This window comes from Primulina huaijiensis, chromosome 17 (assembly GCF_012295235.1).
Source record: "Primulina huaijiensis isolate GDHJ02 chromosome 17, ASM1229523v2, whole genome shotgun sequence".
NCBI classification, from domain to species: domain Eukaryota; kingdom Viridiplantae; phylum Streptophyta; class Magnoliopsida; order Lamiales; family Gesneriaceae; genus Primulina; species Primulina huaijiensis.
The window spans coordinates 5661894-5682701 of NC_133322.1; the positions used below are offsets into that span (position 1 = coordinate 5661894).

The 20808-nt window shown below is 34.3% G+C and overlaps 4 protein-coding genes across 7 annotated transcripts; 3 read left to right on the forward strand and 1 right to left on the reverse strand.

Annotated features, from left to right (window-relative positions):
* The first annotated feature begins 746 nt into the window (after positions 1-746).
* On the forward strand, positions 747-5691 carry LOC140962883 (protein CONTINUOUS VASCULAR RING 1-like). 2 transcript variants are annotated; one of them, XM_073421947.1, is made up of 7 exons: positions 747-1053; positions 1853-1905; positions 2659-2768; positions 3048-3215; positions 3297-3394; positions 4091-4217; positions 5672-5691. In XM_073421947.1, exons 1-7 carry the CDS (start codon positions 871-873, stop codon positions 5674-5676), a joined length of 744 nt encoding a protein of 247 aa, XP_073278048.1. In that variant the 5' UTR covers positions 747-870; the 3' UTR covers positions 5677-5691. The 2 variants fall into 2 exon arrangements, with proteins under 2 accessions (XP_073278048.1, XP_073278047.1); XM_073421946.1 differs by lacking the exon at positions 5672-5691 and adding an exon at positions 5020-5346.
* Positions 5692-7327: 1636 nt separating this feature from the next.
* LOC140963008 (uncharacterized) lies at positions 7328-11009 on the reverse strand. Of its 3 annotated transcripts, none has more exons than XM_073422208.1 (9): positions 10846-11009; positions 10668-10724; positions 10405-10469; positions 10187-10256; positions 9075-9123; positions 8811-8899; positions 8643-8690; positions 7745-7804; positions 7329-7659 (listed from the first exon to the last, which is right to left on the reverse strand). In XM_073422208.1, exons 1-9 carry the CDS (start codon positions 10903-10905, stop codon positions 7564-7566), a joined length of 594 nt encoding a protein of 197 aa, XP_073278309.1. In that variant the 5' UTR covers positions 10906-11009; the 3' UTR covers positions 7329-7563. The 3 variants fall into 3 exon arrangements, with proteins under 3 accessions (XP_073278310.1, XP_073278309.1, XP_073278308.1); XM_073422207.1 differs by having other exon boundaries at positions 7334-7659; positions 10405-10502; XM_073422209.1 differs by lacking the exon at positions 8643-8690 and having other exon boundaries at positions 7328-7659; positions 10405-10502.
* Positions 11010-11684: 675 nt separating this feature from the next.
* On the forward strand, positions 11685-13311 carry LOC140962446 (pentatricopeptide repeat-containing protein At1g77170, mitochondrial). The gene has a single exon (XM_073421340.1). The coding sequence runs from the start codon at positions 11723-11725 to the stop codon at positions 13139-13141; it is 1419 nt and encodes a 472-aa protein (XP_073277441.1). The 5' UTR covers positions 11685-11722; the 3' UTR covers positions 13142-13311.
* A 4964-nt stretch (positions 13312-18275) lies between these two features.
* On the forward strand, positions 18276-18869 carry LOC140963311 (uncharacterized). Its single transcript, XM_073422597.1, has one exon. The coding sequence runs from the start codon at positions 18276-18278 to the stop codon at positions 18867-18869; it is 594 nt and encodes a 197-aa protein (XP_073278698.1).
* The last annotated feature ends 1939 nt before the right edge of the window (positions 18870-20808 follow it).

Consider the following 20808-nt stretch of genomic DNA (forward strand, 5'->3'; position numbering starts at 1 on the left):
ATAATATAGTTTTATCACTCTGAATAAAATATATTTGAATTATTTCTTATTTTTAGTATAAAAAATTATTGATGGTTTAATTTTTTTTATTAATTATTTGATAAGTTAATTTTAGAATACTACTAGATTGGAATATGTTGGGTTCTAGAAATGCAATTATTTATATATATAGTAATTTCTGTTATTACATTGCTAATATATTTAACCAAAGGTGTATTTTATGGATGATAATTTGAAACTTGGTAATTTGCAAAGAAATTATTTGAAACTTGACTTGATGTTCTAACCAAATATCTTTAAACAAAAACTAATTTTGAAATGTATTTTCCTTCATGCATAAGCAAAAACGCCTTCAAATTTGAGTATGTTATCGGATCAAATTGGGTCGGGTTGAACCATATGAAATCGATTAGGGGATTCAAAGTAATGGAATTGATACAATCTTATAATTTTTTTTATTTGATCGGTTCTAAATTTATCGATTGGATTATGAATCGATGAACAAAACAAATTGGACCAAATTGTTGATCGAATTGGAACGAATCACGACTGAGTTTGATTTTTCAGGGGTTGAGTCTAGTTTCGAGTCCGTGCTGATGAAGTAGTTTTTTTTTTAGTTTTAAAATAAAAGTTATAAATTTTTGAAATTGAATTTATAAGGGATAAAATAAAATGTAAAGAAAAATGTTATTATAATTATAATATAATAAAAGAATGTAGTTAGATTGATAAAACAGAGAGGGTAATTGAATTTAGCGAAGTAGTGATTTAAGCTTAAAGTTGAAAAAGCGGAGTCTTCGGAGAGAAGGTGAAATCTGCAAGACTGGTACACTCGAGGAATAATCTAATCGTGATTTTTTCGTGTGAGTGATGGGAGATGAGAAATCTTTAGGGATAATGGGGAGCAGCAGTAGAGAAAGGGATCGAGAGCTTCTGATACCAGTAGCGGATTCTGTTGACCACCATCAGCACCACGATGATGAGGGCGCTTCCTCCTCCTCCTCCAAGCCCTCCCCCTCTTCTTCTTCATCTCAACATCATTCTGGCTGCGAGGTATTATGATATGCGTCCTGTTTTGTGTTCAAGTTTCTCATTTTAGGGTTTACCTTGTTAGTACTAGTCGTTTGATTTATTTGATTGGATGGACTTTTCGGGAAGTGGTTGCTTTTGTGTCCTCTTTAATTATCTGCTAAATTTGGTGCATGTTTGCTTAGCATTAAGCACTGCGGTGTTCAGTAATGACGATTGGAGGGCTTGTTTAATTGCTGTGACTGAAAGCTTGGTGTTTTCATGACAGCGACAGATAATTGTGAAGAAAAAAATGATCTGTGAGTTATTGTTTAATTAAGTGTAGATAGTAAAAGGGAACCTGCCAAATTTGGTTTGTTACCTTTCTTCAATTCGATTCTTCAGTTGTGCATGCATTTCTAAAACTCAAGGTGAAATGTGTGGCCTAGCTATAATCGTGGAAGGTGGATTTGTTTCTGATGTAACTCAACTTGTTCAGGATGAGAGTGAGAATGTCGCAGGCATGTGAAAGGTTTTTTTTTAATTGTTTTCGATCATCTGTTCCAAATTAGAAGAGAGGAGAGGCCCAGTTATCTTTCTTTGTTCAGAAATGTTTTAAAAGTGGTTTCAGCGATATATTGGCCCTGTGAATTTAGTTACACGAGGAAGCACACTTGAATTTGGAGTAGGTTTACGTGTACTGTGTACCTTGTGCTTGTATCATCTGAGTCATGTTAATTTGTTTTCTTCGGCGAAAAATTTGGATTGTGGTACCTCTATAGAATCTGTGATTCTTCCTGTGATGGATGGTGAAATATTATCATCCGTCTTGCTTACTGTTCAGGCCTTCTACAAAGTCGTGAGGAGCTGGGCATCAAAGAAATTTATGACTGGATGGTAATTGTTGTAAATCCCTGTTTTATGCAATATGTGTTTTAAGTTAGAAGGATAACAGCAAACATACAGTTCAAGGACCTGCTTAGACACTTAGTTGTTTGAATAGTTATGCTGTTTCCATTCTCTGACACCTAAACTTTATGTTCCCTTAGTTCTGGTTATCTTAATTTATGCATGTTTTCATAACTTAGTATATTGTAAGTTAAGGCCTTTCTTGGTTTACTAAACAAACTAAGGAGGTTTGATCTGTTGTTGTCAGTGTGTCAAATAGAATATGCAAGATCTTAGGTCCGAAAGCAAGATCATACAAATTATTTTGTCTTTGAGTTAGTATTGTAAAGGTAGAGGTGATGCGAGCCTATGCCAATGCTCGGTGTGAGGCTTTATAAAAATTCTTGACGCGAGCATCATTTTCATTTTGTTATATGTTAGGATCTTTAATCCACATATTGAAAATCAGATAGTAAAACAAAGAATTGCAAGCCCCTAACATCATTCCATCTTCTTCACCAAATCTCATTTTTACATGTCATTCATCTGCAAAGAAAAAGGTCTTTAAATTCTTGTAAGTACGTAAGTTGATAGTATTGTGAATTGAGCTTGCTAGGCTGTGATAAGTGGAATTTATGCTGGTGAGAGAGAAGATGAACTACTGGAGGAATGTAATACACTTTTTATTAGAGGATAAAATAATTTCTCTATAGAGTGATCCTTTTTGTTGTGACTGATATTTCTTACTATTTTGATTTGCAGTGTCATCCTCTTTCCTATAGCAATAACTTTCTATATTACTTGGTGGTTTATTCATTTTGTGGATGGATTCTTCTCTCCAATTTATGCCCAACTAGGGATCAATATATTTGGTAAGCTTACTATTCCATGATGATGAAAAAAGTAGGAATAACTTATTAATCGTTTTGATGATATGCTCTGATTCTGTGCATTAATGCGTTCATTGCCTCTGTTAATTTGAGTTATCTCCCTGAAATACCCATTTGAAGCTGTAATATGTTGTTTGTTTTCTTTAGGACACCTTCTGCTGCAGTATCATATATCTATGGTTAACAATTAAGCATCCAGATAAATGTTTTCCGTCTCTCACGTCTTTTGGTGCATTGACATTTGCTACATGTTATGTTTAGGTCTAGGATTTGTTACCTCAATCACTTTCATTTTCTTGGTTGGAGTATTTATGTCTTCATGGTTGGGGACTTCTATCCTGAGCCTTGGAGAGTGGTTTATTAAGCGAATGCCATTTGTTCGTCACATTTACAATGCCTCCAAGCAAATTAGTGCAGCTATATCTCCAGGTACACTTCTTTTTCTTCTTGCATTTTTCTTGTTGGTAGACACTGTAAGCATGGAGCGTAGCTTTTCCAATTTGATTGCAGATCAGAACACTCAGGCTTTCAAGGAAGTGGCCATTATAAGGCATCCCCGCATTGGTGAATATGCATTTGGGTTCATAACGTCATCTTTGACCCTCCAGGTCTGCCATGTTTTGCATCTTTTTCATTTAGCATTACTACATCTGTTTTTTTAGGGAAGCTACATCTGTTATTTTTGTCTTCAAACTTGTTCCTTTTTTCCATCAGAGTTAGTTTTTGTGGATATTAAGAGTTCATTTCTCCAGCTTATGATGATAATTCGATTGTTAATTCCTAAATATTTGTTTACACAGTTGCTCTATAAAGACCTTAAGTAGAGGGATTTCCACTTCTACAATGCTGATGTAATAACATTTTACCACTTGACTTCTTTTCTTATTATTGATGGTGATATATCAGTCGTCTCAAGAAGATTAGCTCGGCTCGTCTCTTCTCTTCTCGTCTCATTTCATGTAATGTTTGTGTTTTTGGGTTTTTGCCTTGTGGTGGTACCTCTTGCTAACTTTGGCACGATGAATCCTATGATTTAAGATTGAAATGGTGGGATGAGTATGAGTCGATACAATTTTAGAATGTTTTAGTTTCTCTAAAATTCTAAATTGTTTGTTTCTTCATATTCAGGTTAAAATTTGGACTTTAATGATCTATTTTGTAATCACTATCATGATAGCATCTCCCTTGATGTGATCATGGAATATAATCTTTGCATATTGCTTTTTTTTTTGTGTGTTTCCTTTTGTAGTCGATAGATCCATGTTTTATATCAAAGTTTGCATAAATTTTGTATATGATTCCAGAATTATTCAGGAGAGGAAGAGCTATGCTGTGTTTATGTCCCAACAAACCATCTTTACATTGGTGATATATTCTTGGTCGGTGCCAAAGATGTTATGAGACCAAACCTATCTGTTCGAGAAGGGATTGGTATGATGCCTGTGCCATGAATCTTCTGTCTGCTAAATTTTATCCTCAACTTTTTTGCCTTCATGCGGTATTTTACTTTTCAATTAGGCATTTCAATACCTGAGGGCATATGTTTCTATCTCACAAGTGCTTGTGTTGATAACTCTTGGATCTTGAATAGCAGTCTAACAGTGTCTGCTAAACCAGAGATTCAGTAATTTGAGATGCCTGCAGCTACAGCTCTCAATAGAGTAAAGAAACATGTTTTTTAATAATTGGAGGTGGGGCAAGAAAGTGATGTGATCTTAAATTTTGGATATTGATCAATGTCAAATTGTATCCTTGGCACTCCCTTTTAGTAGATTAATCGATAGCTTCTTAAGTTCAAGGCATTGGTGAAGCTTTTTGTGTAAATGTAAAATGATACCTTTGCAATAGCAGAGGAAATTTAACGGATTTGACGTGCATAAAAACACAAAAAATATCATATCGAAATTCAATAGATAATGTCTATCGATACCATGCTGCTGATTAACTTCAAATCAAGGTGACAATGCTTTACCCATAGGTAAGTTATTATTTCTCTGGTATTAGAAGGCGTTTTAGCTTTTATTTATTAACACTGCTGCCATGCAATGAATAGTGACTTGACGTATTCTTGTTACTTCACCACATATGTTAAAAAGAAACCAGGGGGAGGTGTGGAGATGCAAATCCTTGATATTAGCTCAAGAATGCTCAAGGCCTAATAAGACTTCAATAAATAGTTCTTCATTAGCATTTGTGCACTCCTGTATGTTTACTATTTGTTTGTTATGTGCAGAAATTGTCGTGTCTGGTGGCATGTCAATGCCCCAGATATTGTCTACCTTGGATCGAAGAATTATTCAAGTCGATAGAAACTGAGATGCATGAAAGTGGATGTGAACAACATTCTCTCTATTTCACTGCTTTACATGTTTGTAGATTAGCCGCTGGCATGTTCTCATAGTTTACTTGGGATAGCGTCTTAAAGTAATAGATTCCCGTCACGTATGTTACTATTATTCAATGTTTCAGTAATGCGAAATTATAAGGACTCATGTTGTTATTTTCCTTTTCGATGGAGCTTTCAAGTTTATCAATGTGCTCGGCTTCTAGTTTTTGATTTCTTGATGGTTTCTGGTAAGCATTGTCGATCCAAAATTTTACGAGGTCAGCCATGCTTCTGGTTATGACTGGTCCTCATTGTTACTTGGGGAGGAACAACTAAATCAGTGTGATAGATACAAATTCTTCAGTCCAAATGCGTTGTGCATTCTTGTTCCTCTCATGGAAGTATAGTGGAAACTATTTCAATCTCTATACGTGCATTGCTATTTATCTATATATCTCCATTTCATGTTAAATTATCAGCGTCAGTTCATTCCACCCATATGACTTCATCTTAAAGGCACATTATTTCATTAGTAACATATGGCATGGTTGTTTTACAGGGTGATGCCTGATCTGATTAGTCCGATAACCACGTCTAGGAAATGATTTTAAAATATTTTGAATCAGTAGATGGTTCTTTGGTTTAAATGGTTGCTGGACGAAGTTATGAGTTCTTATTAAATGAGTTCTTATTAATGAGAAGTAACGAGACTTGCTCGGTTGGTACCGTATTACTCCATAAACAAAGAGTTTGGTTGTGAAATTAGCTGTATTGTACTATATTTCAAGTTGTAAGAACAGCATGAATAAACTAACTCAGGTGTGTTATATAAGTAGACAGCACGCTATATATTTGGTGAGAGACATTGGAAGGTATTTATTACATGGGAAAGCATTTTCTTGGTCTTTAGTAAGCTTTGTACCGGATGGTCTAGTTAGAAAGACGTTCTGAATTCAAGTGTTACCCGTGAAGAAAATGTCAACTATTTTGTGCGTTTTTTTTTTTTGGTATGTTCATTTTACACTAAGCAAGTTTGAATATCAGATAAAGTGTGTGTTTTCCATTTTGTTACGTAAATACTTATATGAGAATACAATTTATAACATGCCCCAAAAATGTAATATATGCATGGATGGATAAAAAATGATAAAGATGTAAACGAAACAAGCCGAGTCGAACAATATCAAGTTTGAGATCGACTCGTTTAAAATTTATATAGACTCGAGTTCGATTCGATCTTTTATCATGAGGTTCGAGCTCAGCTCATTTCGAAAGTATTAAGCTTGCGAATAGATCCAATTCGGTTCGTTAATAGCTCGTTTATCATGTTTAACGAACATGGTCTGAGTTCTACTCGTTAAGCAAAATTGTTTTTGAGCTCGTCAAGCATTTGATTTAGCTCGAGTTTAAGCTTGATTCGAGTTTGTTAATGATAAAATCGAGTTCGGGCATATTATAAAATATATTTGTATAAACTAATTTTAAATTAAGACAAAAAAAAGTAAATTCATTCATAAATAACATACAGACGAGCATATTGACGAATATGTAGATAGGCCAATCTTGAATCAAATAAACGAGCTAAACTCAAGCATGAACTCGAGAACCATGTAAATGAACATGCTCGCGAATAGTAAATGAGTCGAGCTCGCGAGTCAGTCGAACTCGTGAGTCACATAATCGAGCATGTCACGAGCACACTAACCTAATATCCTTAAACATGAATTCAACGAATGATCTCAAACGAGCATTATATGAAGCCAAGCTCCGAATTTCTTTAAGCTCAATATCGGCTCAATAAAATTATAGATATTGCTATTAGACTCACATACGATTTGGTTCGTCATCCCTTATTAAGATCCCTGAAAAATTATTAAAATACGACAACTTGAATTATTTGATTCGAAAGTTTAAAAACTTTAATATATTCATTAATATTCTACAAATACATTCAACACCAAACAAATTCAAGATTTCAAACTTCGAAGCATGATTCACACACATGATCAATAGAATTTGTGGCAGGTGAAAGGAAATTATCTGAAGGAGAAAGGAAATTATCCAATTAAAGCCTAGAATATCTGAGTTTTAAACTTTTTTTTGAAAGGATCTGGGTTTTAGACTTATAACTAAGCTTTGCGGTTATTTAATAAAACTTGAAACTAAAAATTCATAATAAATAATTTTCGAATTGCATCCTAGCAGTTCATGGTAATCATTATATTTAGAGCACATTCTAGTTTCATCTCATGCACCATGGCAAGAGCACACCATTTTTTTTCTTAATCGTTTACAAAAGGAACTGCATCAATTTGTGTATCATCGATGAAATTCACATCAACTTGATGAGGAAAAATATAATCACCCACTCAATTTCAATACAGAGTACACAATCAGCTATGAGAAATAACTTATTTTCTAAGAACATTTGAAATTCTACAAGTGTTTCGTTCAACTTGTTTTCGGAACAAACCGCCACAGGTCCACAGCAACATCAACTTCCTTTTTCTTGTGAAATTTGTACAGTTGGGGAACATCGAATCGAAGCTAAGAAAGAGAGGGTGGTTTCTCATTAATGCGAGTTGTACAAAAGCTAGCAAACTACCAGAGATACAGAAGTCAATATAGTTACCTCACACAAAACTTCTGCACTGACAGCATTATAATCTCGCAAGGACGTTCTTTTGACATGCTGCAGTCACAATAGATCAAGAAAGGTAATAAAGTGAGAAATGGTATGATGTGCTGCTAATAATGTTCATTATAAATATATTTGAACAGAATATCGATGCTACAGGCAAATAAATTGAGGTAGAAAACTAGATGTGGAAACCCCAAACTTTGTCAATATCAAGGAAAGTGGTGCAGAAGTGAAATATAGGCATGCACAGGGAGAGCAAAAGCCAGAGTCTCAAACAGAAGGAAGCTAACTTAAACTTGGGAACAAAACTGGAAATGGTTCACAACTACATAACCGATAAATTAACCAATGCAAGTTTTGTCACAATTGGACTGGATGATAAAACTAAGACATTCACAAACAAAGTACGTAATAAACTCAACCCAGTACGGCATTTGAAATTAAATAATATGACATCCCTCGGATGTTCATTCCACAATTTTCTTCGCAATATTCACTGTCAGGCGAATGACAGAACTTTATTCCTCATAGAACTTCTAGTTCAGTGTATGCAAGTTTGAGAACACAAAGCTCATTGACCAACATCAACAGTCTTTAATATAATTGATGAAAAAGGGCGATTTGCTTGCTAGCCATGCAGGATACTTTGCAGACAATGAATCCAAAAAGCAAGCAGTTAACTCGGTCATTTAAAAAAGAAGCAAATCCTCAAAGCTCTGATAGCGAATGAATAGAATATAATTTATGATTCAGTAGAAAAAATTTCCATGACAAGTGGCTGCAATTTGGAAAGACAACATGAAAATTTAATCACAGTTTATTGCATATCAAAAGATGAAAACAAATTCAAACATATATGATCCCAGATACATGAAAAACACAAGCTTACGTCTCTTGTTGTGCTCTTGTGCAACGAATAAACTGCTCGAGAAGCAACCTGATGTGTTGATAATTTTTTAAAAAACTAGATATATCAGACAAAAGAATGTAGCCATGGAGGTCTCCTCCCAATATTATTACAAAAAAACACATTGTGAAACTGTAGTTCATGGGTAACCTTCAAAGCTGTGGAGAGAAATTCCATGTCAGCTCCTTTCTTTCTAGTACCAAATGGAGGATTCAGTACAACAGTATCCACAATTCCACCTATACAAAGGTCAGGAACTATTCACACATACAGCATTAAAAATTCTTGGCCGTCTAACAATTTATAAGGATTTTCGAATACTCTCTTTCAAGAGAAATTCATCAAATGTAACAGAGATGTATTAATTAAAATAGTTTTGTATTTTTGGTTAGGTGGATCAAGAGAAAGAACTACCTCGCCATCTTAAGTGCCTTATATCACATTGGATGAAATCCACATCCAACTGCAATTACAATTCACCGTGAACAAAAAATAAACCATGTCAAACCTTTCAAATTCAGTCGCATAAGAACAACAAAATTTTCGAATTAGCAGAAGTCTGGCCTCTCTACACAAAGACAAAAATAAAAATGAAACCACAGAAATTTTAGTGCATACTTACTCTTGGAATTCGCATAAATTCCAAAACATGCACAGCTGAAATTAAAGAATGAATTATTATCTTTCAATGTAAAACTCAAAGCTTATATCAAAACAATGATGTTTGGAAACTGCAAGACAGAAAAGAACAATATCTAGATTTGTTGATAGCTTTACAAAGAACATACTATGGGATGTCGTCATGGAGAGATACTTTCCCATTTTTATACATCTTGAACATCTGATTAGTTCAGGGATAAAATCCAATTAAATACTAGTGTCTATGTGGGACTTGTGGTTTTCCAGACGAGACATATGTAATGGAGATTCAAAAGAAAAACAATATCTTCAACAACCATAATCACCAATAACTGAACCCACTCAACAATATAACGCGCTCTACACAAGGTAACTGAGACTCTGTTTCCCTCCCTAAACCCTAAACCACTGGCAAAGAAAGATCTTATTATGAGTAACCAAATTCCAGTACCAAGGCCTTCACTTATAAGAGGGTTTTAAAACTTCCTTCAACTTGCAAAATCAATAGACTCAAAACTCCTCACTACTGCACCAAAGAATTTCATAGGTTTCTTGATTTATCATACATCTCTTGAACTTCTGAAAATAAACATTAACTGTATCATTCAACAGCGAAGAAAGCACCAATCCAACTAAGTTGACTCTCTCTCGTTCAAATATATATGCAGTTTACCAATTATTTAACTGTTTAGCCACTTTGGATAATAATTTGTCTCTTTTTATGAACTTCAGTGGTAAATAGGCAAGTATAGGCATTCATTTCGGCCAATTGAACCTTCTCGAACTGTTCCATTTTAACAGGTTATCAGAAGTTGAGCTCTATTGGTAAACATGTATCAACGACCTATCAGATTTTAACTAGAAGCAAAGCACGTGTAAAACCAGACCTCGAGTTCATCTGCATTTGAGGAAGCAATATCTATAGATTCAGCATCAATATCAATCCCAATAACATGCCTGATCAAACAAAGCATGGATCAACATCCGCACGTTTAAAAAAAACAAGTCAATCCCAGTGCTGGAATCAGATAAGTTTAAGATATATGTACTACAGCGTAAACATGGCACATAAGCAAAAACACTAAAAAAGAACTTACTCACTTACTTTGCACCTAAAAGAGCAGCAGCAAGTCCTAGCGTACCGCAGCCGCAACCAAAATCTGCCACAACCTTATCATTCACATCCCCAAATGAATTATCCGCCTAATTTTAAGCAAAATACAGAATCTATTCATGACCATAAGGTAGCTATACAAAAAAATTAACATAAATGGCAAACCAAAAAAAGCATAAATTCAGCATATGAAGAAAAGTGCATCCGCTAAAAGTAAGGAAAAGGAGAAGAATCGAAACATAGAGAATCTTAACAGTGTAGAGCAACCGAGATGCGATGTGGGGTCCTGTCGGATATTGTTCCAATTCAATCTGATTGATCAAAAGAGACTCCGATACTTTAATTCACACTGATCATAATATACAGGACGAACAAATAAACTTGCATACGCACAAAGAAAACTCCAGCATAAGCATGGAAAAAATTCAAGACCTTTGGGTTGACGAACTGTTCCAGAGAACCAAGGTAGCTCTCCAGCTGCTTCAGCTTCATCTTCTGCTCGGGGAACTCAAGCTCGTGCCCTAGTATGAATGTTTGGAAATCTTTATGCAGATTTTGTCAAGGAATTTTATCTTCACAAAAATATAATTTATTGGTAAAAACTAAAAATTGAGGGAAACGAAAAATCCTCAATCAAGATATTTCTTTGCGTTCACTCTCTGCTCACATATTTGTGGTACTATGTCATACAAAATGTGATATACTTCATGTGGAAATGTGGTACACTTCATGTGGAAATGTGGTACTAAAAAAGTACCCAGAGATCGAACACAAAAAAAATCGACGGTCGATGACTGAAGACCAATTTCCCTAAAAATTTAGGCATAATATTCCAATTAACCTGGATTATTCAATCTTGATTTATCACAATTTAAAAAAAAAATCATTTCCAATTGATAACTATTTACATATAATCGAATTATTAATTTCGAATTGGTGCAAGATAAATTTATATATATATATATATATATATATATATATATAGTCTAAGGGTGGGCGTGAGTCGGGTTTTTCGAGTTCGGGTACTTTTTACTATCCGACATCAACTCGATTATGTCGGGTATCCGAAATTGTTTGTTATTTTCGGATATCTGAAATAATCTAATCATGTTAGTCAAGTAAATAACATTAGACAAATTTTATACGACGAAAAAATATCACGAGAGAAATAAATGATTAAAAACCACTGGATTATTTTTAGATACCCAATCAGATTATACGTATTTTTAATTTTAGTTTATAAATTTAATACCCCGCTTAATTTTGGATTGCATAATAACCCCATGCTTGATCCAAATTAATAAAATGCATGAAGTATTTCAAGAAAATTTGTCTCAAACATTCAAGAAATCAAAGCCTAGCCTTTTGCCATTTGAATCACAATGTAGCCATACGCAGTTCGCCACCTGATGATCTTCAAAACCATTCTGCCACCCTCCCGTCTCGCCAACCAATTCACCGAGCCAAAGAAATTGCGCTACTTGTATCAAATTCTACCAATCTGAAACACCTTCGCCAGGTTTTTGGCCATGTGATTCGCACCCATTTTATGGAATGTTACCCGGATTCATTCCATTATAACAACATCAGTAGAACCTACGGGAGATTAGAATCATACACAGAATCATTACATGTTTACATAACGATGTGTCGCGCTGGAATCACGCCTGATACATTTTCACTGCCTATTGTTTTGAAAGCGGCGAGCCAAAGTTTCGATTTTGAGTTTGCAAGACAAGTGCATGGGATAGCTGTGAAGTTTGGGCTGGAAACTGACATGTATTGTGAGAGTGGGTTGATCAGTGTGTATTGTAAGGCGGGTGATTTTGAAAATGCCCGCAACGTGTTCGGGAACAATACTGACAGAAAACTGGGTTCTTGGAATGCTATCATAGGAGGGTTATCGCAAGGTGGGCGTGCAAAGGACGCCATACAGATGTTTGTGGAAATGAAACAAAGTGGGTTTAAGCCTGATGATGTGACTATGGTTAGTGTGACTTCGGCCTGCGGTAATCTGGGAGACTTGAATTTAGCTCAACAATTGCACAAATTTGTGTTTCAGGTAAAAGATTTCGTAAAATCTGACCTTCTTATGATGAATTCCCTTATAGATATGTATGGAAAATGTGGTCGAATGGACTTGGCTCGTACGGTTTTCGGTGAAATGGAGGAGAAGAACGTGTCCTCGTGGACTTCTCTAATTGTTGGCTATTCTGCGCACGGGCATGTGAGTGATGCCCTCGCATGTTTCCACCGTATGACAGAAGCTAGCATTTGGCCGAATCACGTCACTTTTGTTGGAGTTTTGAGTGCTTGTGTGCACGGAGGATTGGTCCAACAGGGGAAACATTATTTCGACATAATGACGAAGATTTATGGGATTTGGCCTTTATTACCTCACTATGGGTGCATGGTTGATTTGCTAGGCCGTGCAGGGCTGCTCAACGAGGCCAAGTCTATGGTGGAGCAGATGCCGATGAAAGCTAATGTCGTGATATTGGGGAGTTTGATGGGTGCATGTGAAAAGTACGGAGATGCACAGATGGGGGAATGGGTGAGTAAACATTTGGTGGAGTTGGAGCCAGAGAATGACGGGGTATTCGTGGCTTTGTCGAATATATATGCCAGTCATTGTATGTGGGAAGAAGTGGAGCGGATGAGGGAAATTATGAAGCAGAGGAAACTGGCCAAGATTCCTGCTTATAGCTTGCCTGATGGTTCATACTGAAGCCTTATGTTAATTGGAGCTCGATTCGAGGCTCAAAAATAAATTATTTTTTTTTCTCAAGCTCAGTTAATTAAGTTTGAGCTGATGATGAGCTCAACAAGAGTTCGTGACTTGCTGTTGCAGCAGCATAACTTTAATATAGTCATGAATAAATGATGAGCATTCTATCGAATTAGCTTGATGTTATGGGATGAGAAATTGCCAACCTAGCTCACTTATTTTACATGGCGGGGCGGACCAACTCGACGGATCTTGCCCATTTTGACACCTCTCGAGGGGAGAATATGCCGCATGCTAAGATTGGTGTTATAAGGCTATCTCCAACCACAAAATCTATTTTGGTGCAAATTTTACACTATAATAGTGCGATTTCTGCACCAAATACAACATCTATCTCCAACCGATTTACTTCAAATCTTACACCAAAAAGAATATTTTCGGAATATTTCATTTACTTTACATATATTAATTATTATATTTTATTTAATATATTTAAATTATGACTAATCTTTTATTATTAATAAATTTAAATAATAATATTTAAGTTTATCTTCTAAATGTATTTTTCTTTCGATTATTGTATTTGTATATATATTTGTATTTGAATTATGTGTTTCAAATTGCATTTGTATTTCAATTATCTTTTTCATTTTAGTTATGAATTGTATTGTTATATTAATTTTTTATATTTATATTAATTAAAAATCATTAAATTAAATTAGTTTATAAATATTAATAATTAACATAAATAAATAAATATTTTAAAAATCAACAATTATATTTTTAAAAATTTTTAGGATTAAATATCTAATTATTAAAATAAATATTATACTATTATTTTATAATATTTACAATTTTTAATACAAATATTTATAATAAATACACATTTAAAAAAATTAAAAAAAATGACCCTTGCGCCAAATTTGGCGCAGGGGAGAGGGGCTGCGCTATTTTGGTGAAATAGCGCAGCCCCATTAGAGCATTGAATGTTGCGCCAAAATGGTGGTACAGCGTTGGAGTTGCCCTAAGTTTGGCATGATGGAAGTCCAATTTTAGCCCAAGCCAACGTATTTGTCCTTGTTACACCATTTCAAAAAATAATGAACGGATCATTAAAAGTTTGGATTGGCTACGCTTGTATTGATGAATTTGATCATTTTGTATCCACAATTTCAATTTTTTTAATTAATCGATGGTCAAAACTGAGGTGGATTTCAAATTCAATATATATCAAGCCACGAATTTTAATGATAATTACGGTGAATTTCAAATATACACAAGATGAATATAATTTAAAAATCTATTTAGCAAATCTTTTTTACAAATCAAATCAATAAATCCAAAAGCAACATTTGGTCATTGAATCAGCCCCAGGCTATTTTGAAATAAAGACAGATTAACCACCGATTTTCCAGTCTTTAATCAGCAAATATCTTAATAGTGCATGTCGACCTCCATTTTGGACTGAGACCCTGCTCGATTGGCATACTTAGTCAGGATTTCACAATAATCATTTTGGATTATCCGATAAATTTTCCACATATCTATCGAAAAGGTAATTCTCTATCCTTTGAGAATAAATAGTGTCGACTCTTGGCTAAATATGTGTTTAATACACACTTCGAGGTCGATGGATAAAATGGGCTTGCCTTTCAATTTCTTTTTCTTTTGGCGTATGAATCATTTAATTGTTCCCAAATTTTTGTTCAAATAGCAGAAGCAAAAATATGAAAGTGGGGTTGTTGCAATTGTTATCGTCGACCAATTGAAAAGTAAGGAAACCAATAGAATAAGTCGTATTTTTTTTTAACGTTGGGAATATGATTATTATAATTGGATACGTAGTTAAGACGTCATCTTAAATTTAAGATTTTGATGTCAGATGAGTTATAAATCATCGTCAAAAGAAGTGAGATCTTGAGGAGCCAAAGATATATTAATTTAAAATGCATCACTTATATTATTATTTAATGCTTTTTAAAATTTAAATTTTCCGATTAATAAACCAACATATATCCCCCTCACATTCATGATTCATACACCAAAAGAAAAAAAAATTGAAAGATCACCTAGGGCACATAAATGTGTTAAGACATTTAACACTCTCTCACGCCAGAAATGAACCTTTAGAGCGTGAATTTTACAAGACATTATGTGTGACTAATTGAACAGTCCAACACATAACGATGTGCATTGGCTATGATCGAAACTCGTATTTGATATCATATTAAGATTGAGATTTATATCTAACTCAACCCTAAAAGTTAGCTCGATGGAAATGATTGTCCAAGTCTATATATATAATTCTCAAATATTTAATACAGACTATGTGAGAACAAAAATTATATATTCATTAGGTGATTGCCAACTGAATGATATATGCGTGGAATGGAATTAATTACGGGACCAGGGACCAGGGACCAGGGTAAGTAATTGTGGGTGACCCCTCGGCTTACGCATTGTCCATTTCAAAGTTCATTACATTAATGATTTAATGTAGACAGTCCGATAATAATTTAATCTTGTGGATATAAATGCTCGCAAAATTAATTCGCCGTCACACTCAATATTGAAAGAATGTTTGTTATCTTATCATAAACTAGTTGAACAATTAAAATCGATCGATTAAGAAGTAATTTAAGAGAAAATTGGTTTTCATATTGGTTTCTTAAGAGAACATTTTAGATGACCAATTAAAATCGATCGATTAAATTTGAGAAATTTAAGTTTTGGGCTTTCGAATCCAGTCGAGTCGAATATTAATAAGATTTTAAGACCCTACACTACTACAAAAACGTTAAACGACAACGGATTTTATCCGTTGTCGTATCCATTTAAAAACTGTTGTAACTGAGGGTGTTGTTGAAAGTCCGTTCAACGACAACGGTTTTTATCCGTTGTGGTAGATCAAATTTGAGACGGTTTTTAAAACCGTCGCAAATAAAAATAGCGACGGTCGTTATTTCTAACCGTTACATTAACCGTCGCTAGTTAAATCAGCGACGGTTATATAACCCGTCGCTAATTAATCACGAGCGACGGTCATCTTTCAAGAGTTCCGTCGCTAATTTGTTTCGAAAAATAAAAAAAATACTTTTAATAATTTAATAAATCTAAAAGAAACTAATAATCCAAACTAAAATCGTGTAAAAGAAAAAATTTTAAGTGTGTGAAGTAGTAAAATCGTGTAAAAGAGAAAAATTTTAAGTGTTATAAAGTGGTTAGAAAAATTTTACGTGTTGTGTGAAAGTGATAAAATTGTGTAAGATAAAAAAATTTTAAGTGTTGTGTGAAGTGATGAAATAGTGTAAAAGAGAAAAATTTTAAGTGTTATGAAGTGGTGAAAAAAATTTTAAGTGTTGTGTGAAGTGATAAAATGGTGTAAAAGAGAAAAAATTTTAATTGTTGTGAAGGAAAATGGAACGAAATGAGATATTTATAGGCAGTTTGCGACGAGTTTTGGTTAAATAGCGACGGTAAATGATAAAGCGTCGCATATTTTTATTTGGCAACGGTTTGGATTTAAACTGTAGCTAAAACTAGCGACGGTTTTAAAACAATGTCGCTAAATTTAGCGACGGTTAATTCAAAACTATCGCTAATTTAAACGTAGCGACGGTTTTGACAAACATGTCGCTAAATTAGCGACGGTTAATTTAAATCACCGTCGCTATATATCGCAACGTTTTCCAAAACCGTTGTTGTTTTTCAAAAAAACACGCTAAATTTAGCGACGGTTATGTTAAAACCGTCGCTAATTTAAATGTAGCGACGGTTTTGACAAACTGTCGCTAAAATTAGCGACGATTTTAAAATAACTGTCGCTAAATATTGCAACGTATTCCAAAACCGTTGTTGTTTATCAAAAAAACCACGCTAAAATTAGCGACGGTTATTTTAAAACTGTCGCAAATTTAAACGTAGCGATGGTTTTGTTAAAACGTCGCTAAAATGAGCGACGGGTTTTGAATTAACCGTCGCTAAATATTGCAACGTTTTCCAAAACCGTTGTTGTTTGTCCAAAAAAACACGCTAAAATTAGCGACGGTTAGTTTAAAACCGTCGCGAATTTAAACGTAGCGACGGTTTTGACAAACCGTCGCTAAAATTAGCGACGGTTTTTGAATTAACTGTCGCTAAATATTACAACGTTTTCCAAAACCGTTGTTATTTGTCCAAAAAACACGCTAATCGACAACAGTTCATAGAACCGTTGTCGTTGATCCAAAAAAACGCTCAAAGACAAAGGTTCTATAAAACCGTTGTCTTTGACCCCAAAAAAGACAACGGTTTTTAAAAACCGTTGTCTTTGCCCCCCAAAAGAAGGGGGCAAAGACAACGGTTTTTTATAAAACCGTTGTTAAAAAACATACGACAACGATTTTTGTGAAAACCGTTGTAGTATGTGCGTTGTTGTATGCAGAATTTCTTGTAGTGCTAGCTAGAATCCGATCTTGATTTGGAAATTGTTAATATGAAAAATTACACTTAAATTTTGGAATATCGAACTGACCTGGACAAAATAAATTGAACTGAACTTATTTTAAAATGTTATTCATTTTCTCTCTAAACACATTTATAATCCTAACAGAACATTCAGATTCGGTTTGAACTAGAGCTCAACTTTGATTCCACTTGAAATATTTAACCCTATTTGCATGTTATCTAAATTATTTCTCAAAAATAAAATCTCAAAATATATTTATTTAATATACAACGTAAGCTGCTCGTAACCTAGTAAAAATAATTCGAATATGTTTGAGTTGAGTCAAAATCGATAATGTCATTCATACGAAGCAGTTTGATTCGTTTACATCTTATTTTAATGTGTATAATAAATTCTGTGAAGCATAACCTTAAAGAAACAAAGCAGGTCCAACAGTTAACTTCTAGCTTTACATTTTTAACTACGTACCACCCGTGCATGTGGTTGAGTGGGGGTAGTAGGGTCTTGAATAAATACCATATTGTTTGCACTTATTCTTTGTGGTTCAACCCCTCTTCTCTATATAAATAACCCCTTTTTTTTAAAATTTTTCGACACTGAACCAACCAACTAAACAATCAACTAATTTCTCCATCTCTCCCACAGCTAACTCTCTCCTCTCCAAACAAAAGAAAAACAAAGGTGGAAATGGAAAACAGCCCGAAGGAGATAGGCAAAAAGTATTGGAGCATGCTGAAAATAATGCTCTACATGATGAGAAAAGGCGTGTGCAAGAGCAAGCTACTACTGGACTTCCACATGCTCCTCAGCCAAGGCAAACTAGCGAGCAAGGCCATCAATAAGCTCATCCTCCACAGCCACCAAACCTACTTCGCGGCCTTCACCTGCCGATCCGACGACGCTCACATGTCGTTCATCTCGCCCCGGGAGTACGAGTTCAGCTGCAGCAACACCCCCGTTTCCAAGCGCAAGAATAATCGCCACCACCAATACCATGGCCTCTGCCGCCATACGGCACAAGAGATTAATGTCGTGCAAAAAGTGTTCCAGATCTTGAAAGACTACGACGACGATGACAACACCCCGGAGGCTTCCCCGGCGCCCCGTGGAACCTGCATGGCGGCGGACTCGCTGGAGACCAAGCTGAAAGATGCTGACAAAAACCACCAGGTGGACAAAGATGCAGAGGTGTTCATCAAGAAGTTCTACAAGGATTTGAAGAACCAGAAGAGAATAGCTGCGTTGGAATCTCCATCACCATATCACAAATGGGCTCGATAGATCCATAGCTCCAAGCAACTTGTAATTTAATTTGTTTCTTTCCCACTGTTCTTTCAACATCTTAATTCCAGGGTAATTGTGGTCCTATGTAAGACAACTTCTATTATTATTTTTTTACCACGATTTGCATGCAAACGAGCCAGCTGGCAAACGTATATATTCTTGGTATAAAATTATTATATTTTTTTAAAAAAAAAATTTTGAATTATAAAATCAAATTTTAAATAATTATGAATGATATAGTTAGCTTAAATAATTAAATGCATGAAACAGTAGTAAGATTAAATTTAGATAAGTCATGCATATATATATAATCAGTACAATGGGGAGCACATATTGCATTTATTAATTAATTCATATTATATAATTTTTCCTATATTGCAAATATCGAAGAAGTAAATTAAAATTCATTGAATAGATTTATGCTTTTAATTTTCATTCCTTAATTTTAAATATTCAGTTACTGTTTCTTGGACAAAAAAAAATGCTAAATTTTGAGAAGAAATTAAAGATACTTGACATCGAAGGTGATGGCTGGCTCAAAGGCTAGCAATAATTAATTGCTACAAATAAGGCCACTCGAATTCGTGACTCAACGTGTTCCAGTCTCCCAAGTGGTTGAGACATCACTTTTCATTCACGACATATGGAATTAAGGGTACATTGCTATGGTCCAAGTTGGAGGGTACGTGTACGTGACTGCACAATGGGCTCCTATAGTAATTATTTCGTTTTCGTCCTCGCTTTACGAAAATGATTAACCCAAGTTGTTATAGAAGTCCATTGTAAGTCATTATAAACTTATTTTAAATCTGTAATTTTTAAGATGTGAGACAAGAGCATCACAGTACGTAGGAATATCAGACTTGAACACGATTCGTTTGGATAAACTAGATCTATATAAGATCGACAACATATACTATGTGTTCGTAGTGAGCATGAATTTATGTTAAAAGGGGTCCTTAATTTGCAATTGTAGTACTAGGTGGGTTCTCGAGTTATATCCGACTCAGTGTCATCTTTATTATATTTTCATCAATAGAGAATATAGCTGATTTCCGATTTCTCTTAATTATAGATATAGTGTTTAAATACATACACTTATCGTAATTAAGGCAACTGACAAGTCAAAACGGTGGGATTAATCTGGTAATTTTGACTTTTATCATTTAATTTCATTATGGTACGATGACATTACATTCCACATCACATCAATGTGTAGACATTTATTTGGTCCTTTTGTGTGTGTGTAAGAGAATATTGTCATGCACACAATCATGATCTTCAAATATGTTTTAAATACAATGATCTTCAAATTATCATAATGCACGAGTGAGAAGTTGTTCAATTTGAGTAGTTTTTAGGGTTTTTTTTTTTAAAAACTTTATGTGGTCCTAAAACTTAGAATAGGTATGTTACCATGTATATGCATTTTTTTCGTTCTTTTTACGGTTCCAAAAAGAATTTTCAAGCAAATTTATGATTCGTATTTTTTTTATTTCTCTCTTTTAGTTTTTTAGTAGGTCTCTTGTGAGACTGTTTATACGGATCGATCCAATCCATATCTGCTATGAAAAATAATATTTTTCATGAATCAAGTTTCAAATTCGTCTCACAAAAAATAAACACATGAAATCATATCATGTGTTAATTTATGGTTGTAGCCATCGTTCGGTTCGAGATGTTAAGTACCGATCCAATGGGAAGAAACTTCCTATTATTATGCAACTTTAAACAAATTCTCCCCACCATTTTTTTATTATCTCGATTAAAAACTACTGGAATTATGCTCTTTCTAACTTGAATACATATGAAAGCAAATAAGATATTTTATTTCAAAGGCACCTAAATTAGCTAGTCTAAGACCCTCGTGACTTATAATAAGTTCATATATTACATTGAAAATTAAATTTTTTCGGTCACTGTTTAATTTTGGATT

What these genes read in the sequence shown, in the direction of transcription:
- LOC140963008 (XM_073422207.1), bottom strand. Translation starts at nt 10,905, where the DNA reads ATGAAGCTGAAGCAGCTGGAGAGCTACCTTGGTTCTCTGGAACAGTTC. An exon ending in ACAAGAGCACAACAAGAGAC is followed by an intron (nt 7,805 to 8,642) that starts GTAAGCTTGTGT and finishes TTGTGACTGCAG; the next exon opens with CATGTCAAAAGAACGTCCTT. An exon ending in GTGCAGAAGTTTTGTGTGAG is followed by an intron (nt 7,660 to 7,744) that starts GTAACTATATTG and finishes TCTCTTTCTTAG; the next exon opens with CTTCGATTCGATGTTCCCCA.
- LOC140962883 (XM_073421946.1), top strand. Translation starts at nt 871, where the DNA reads ATGGGAGATGAGAAATCTTTAGGGATAATGGGGAGCAGCAGTAGAGAA. An exon ending in TAGTGCAGCTATATCTCCAG is followed by an intron (nt 3,216 to 3,296) that starts GTACACTTCTTT and finishes ATTTGATTGCAG; the next exon opens with ATCAGAACACTCAGGCTTTC. An exon ending in ATCTGTTCGAGAAGGGATTG is followed by an intron (nt 4,218 to 5,019) that starts GTATGATGCCTG and finishes TGTTATGTGCAG; the next exon opens with AAATTGTCGTGTCTGGTGGC.
- LOC140963311 (XM_073422597.1), top strand. Translation starts at nt 18,276, where the DNA reads ATGGAAAACAGCCCGAAGGAGATAGGCAAAAAGTATTGGAGCATGCTG.
- LOC140962446 (XM_073421340.1), top strand. Translation starts at nt 11,723, where the DNA reads ATGAAGTATTTCAAGAAAATTTGTCTCAAACATTCAAGAAATCAAAGC.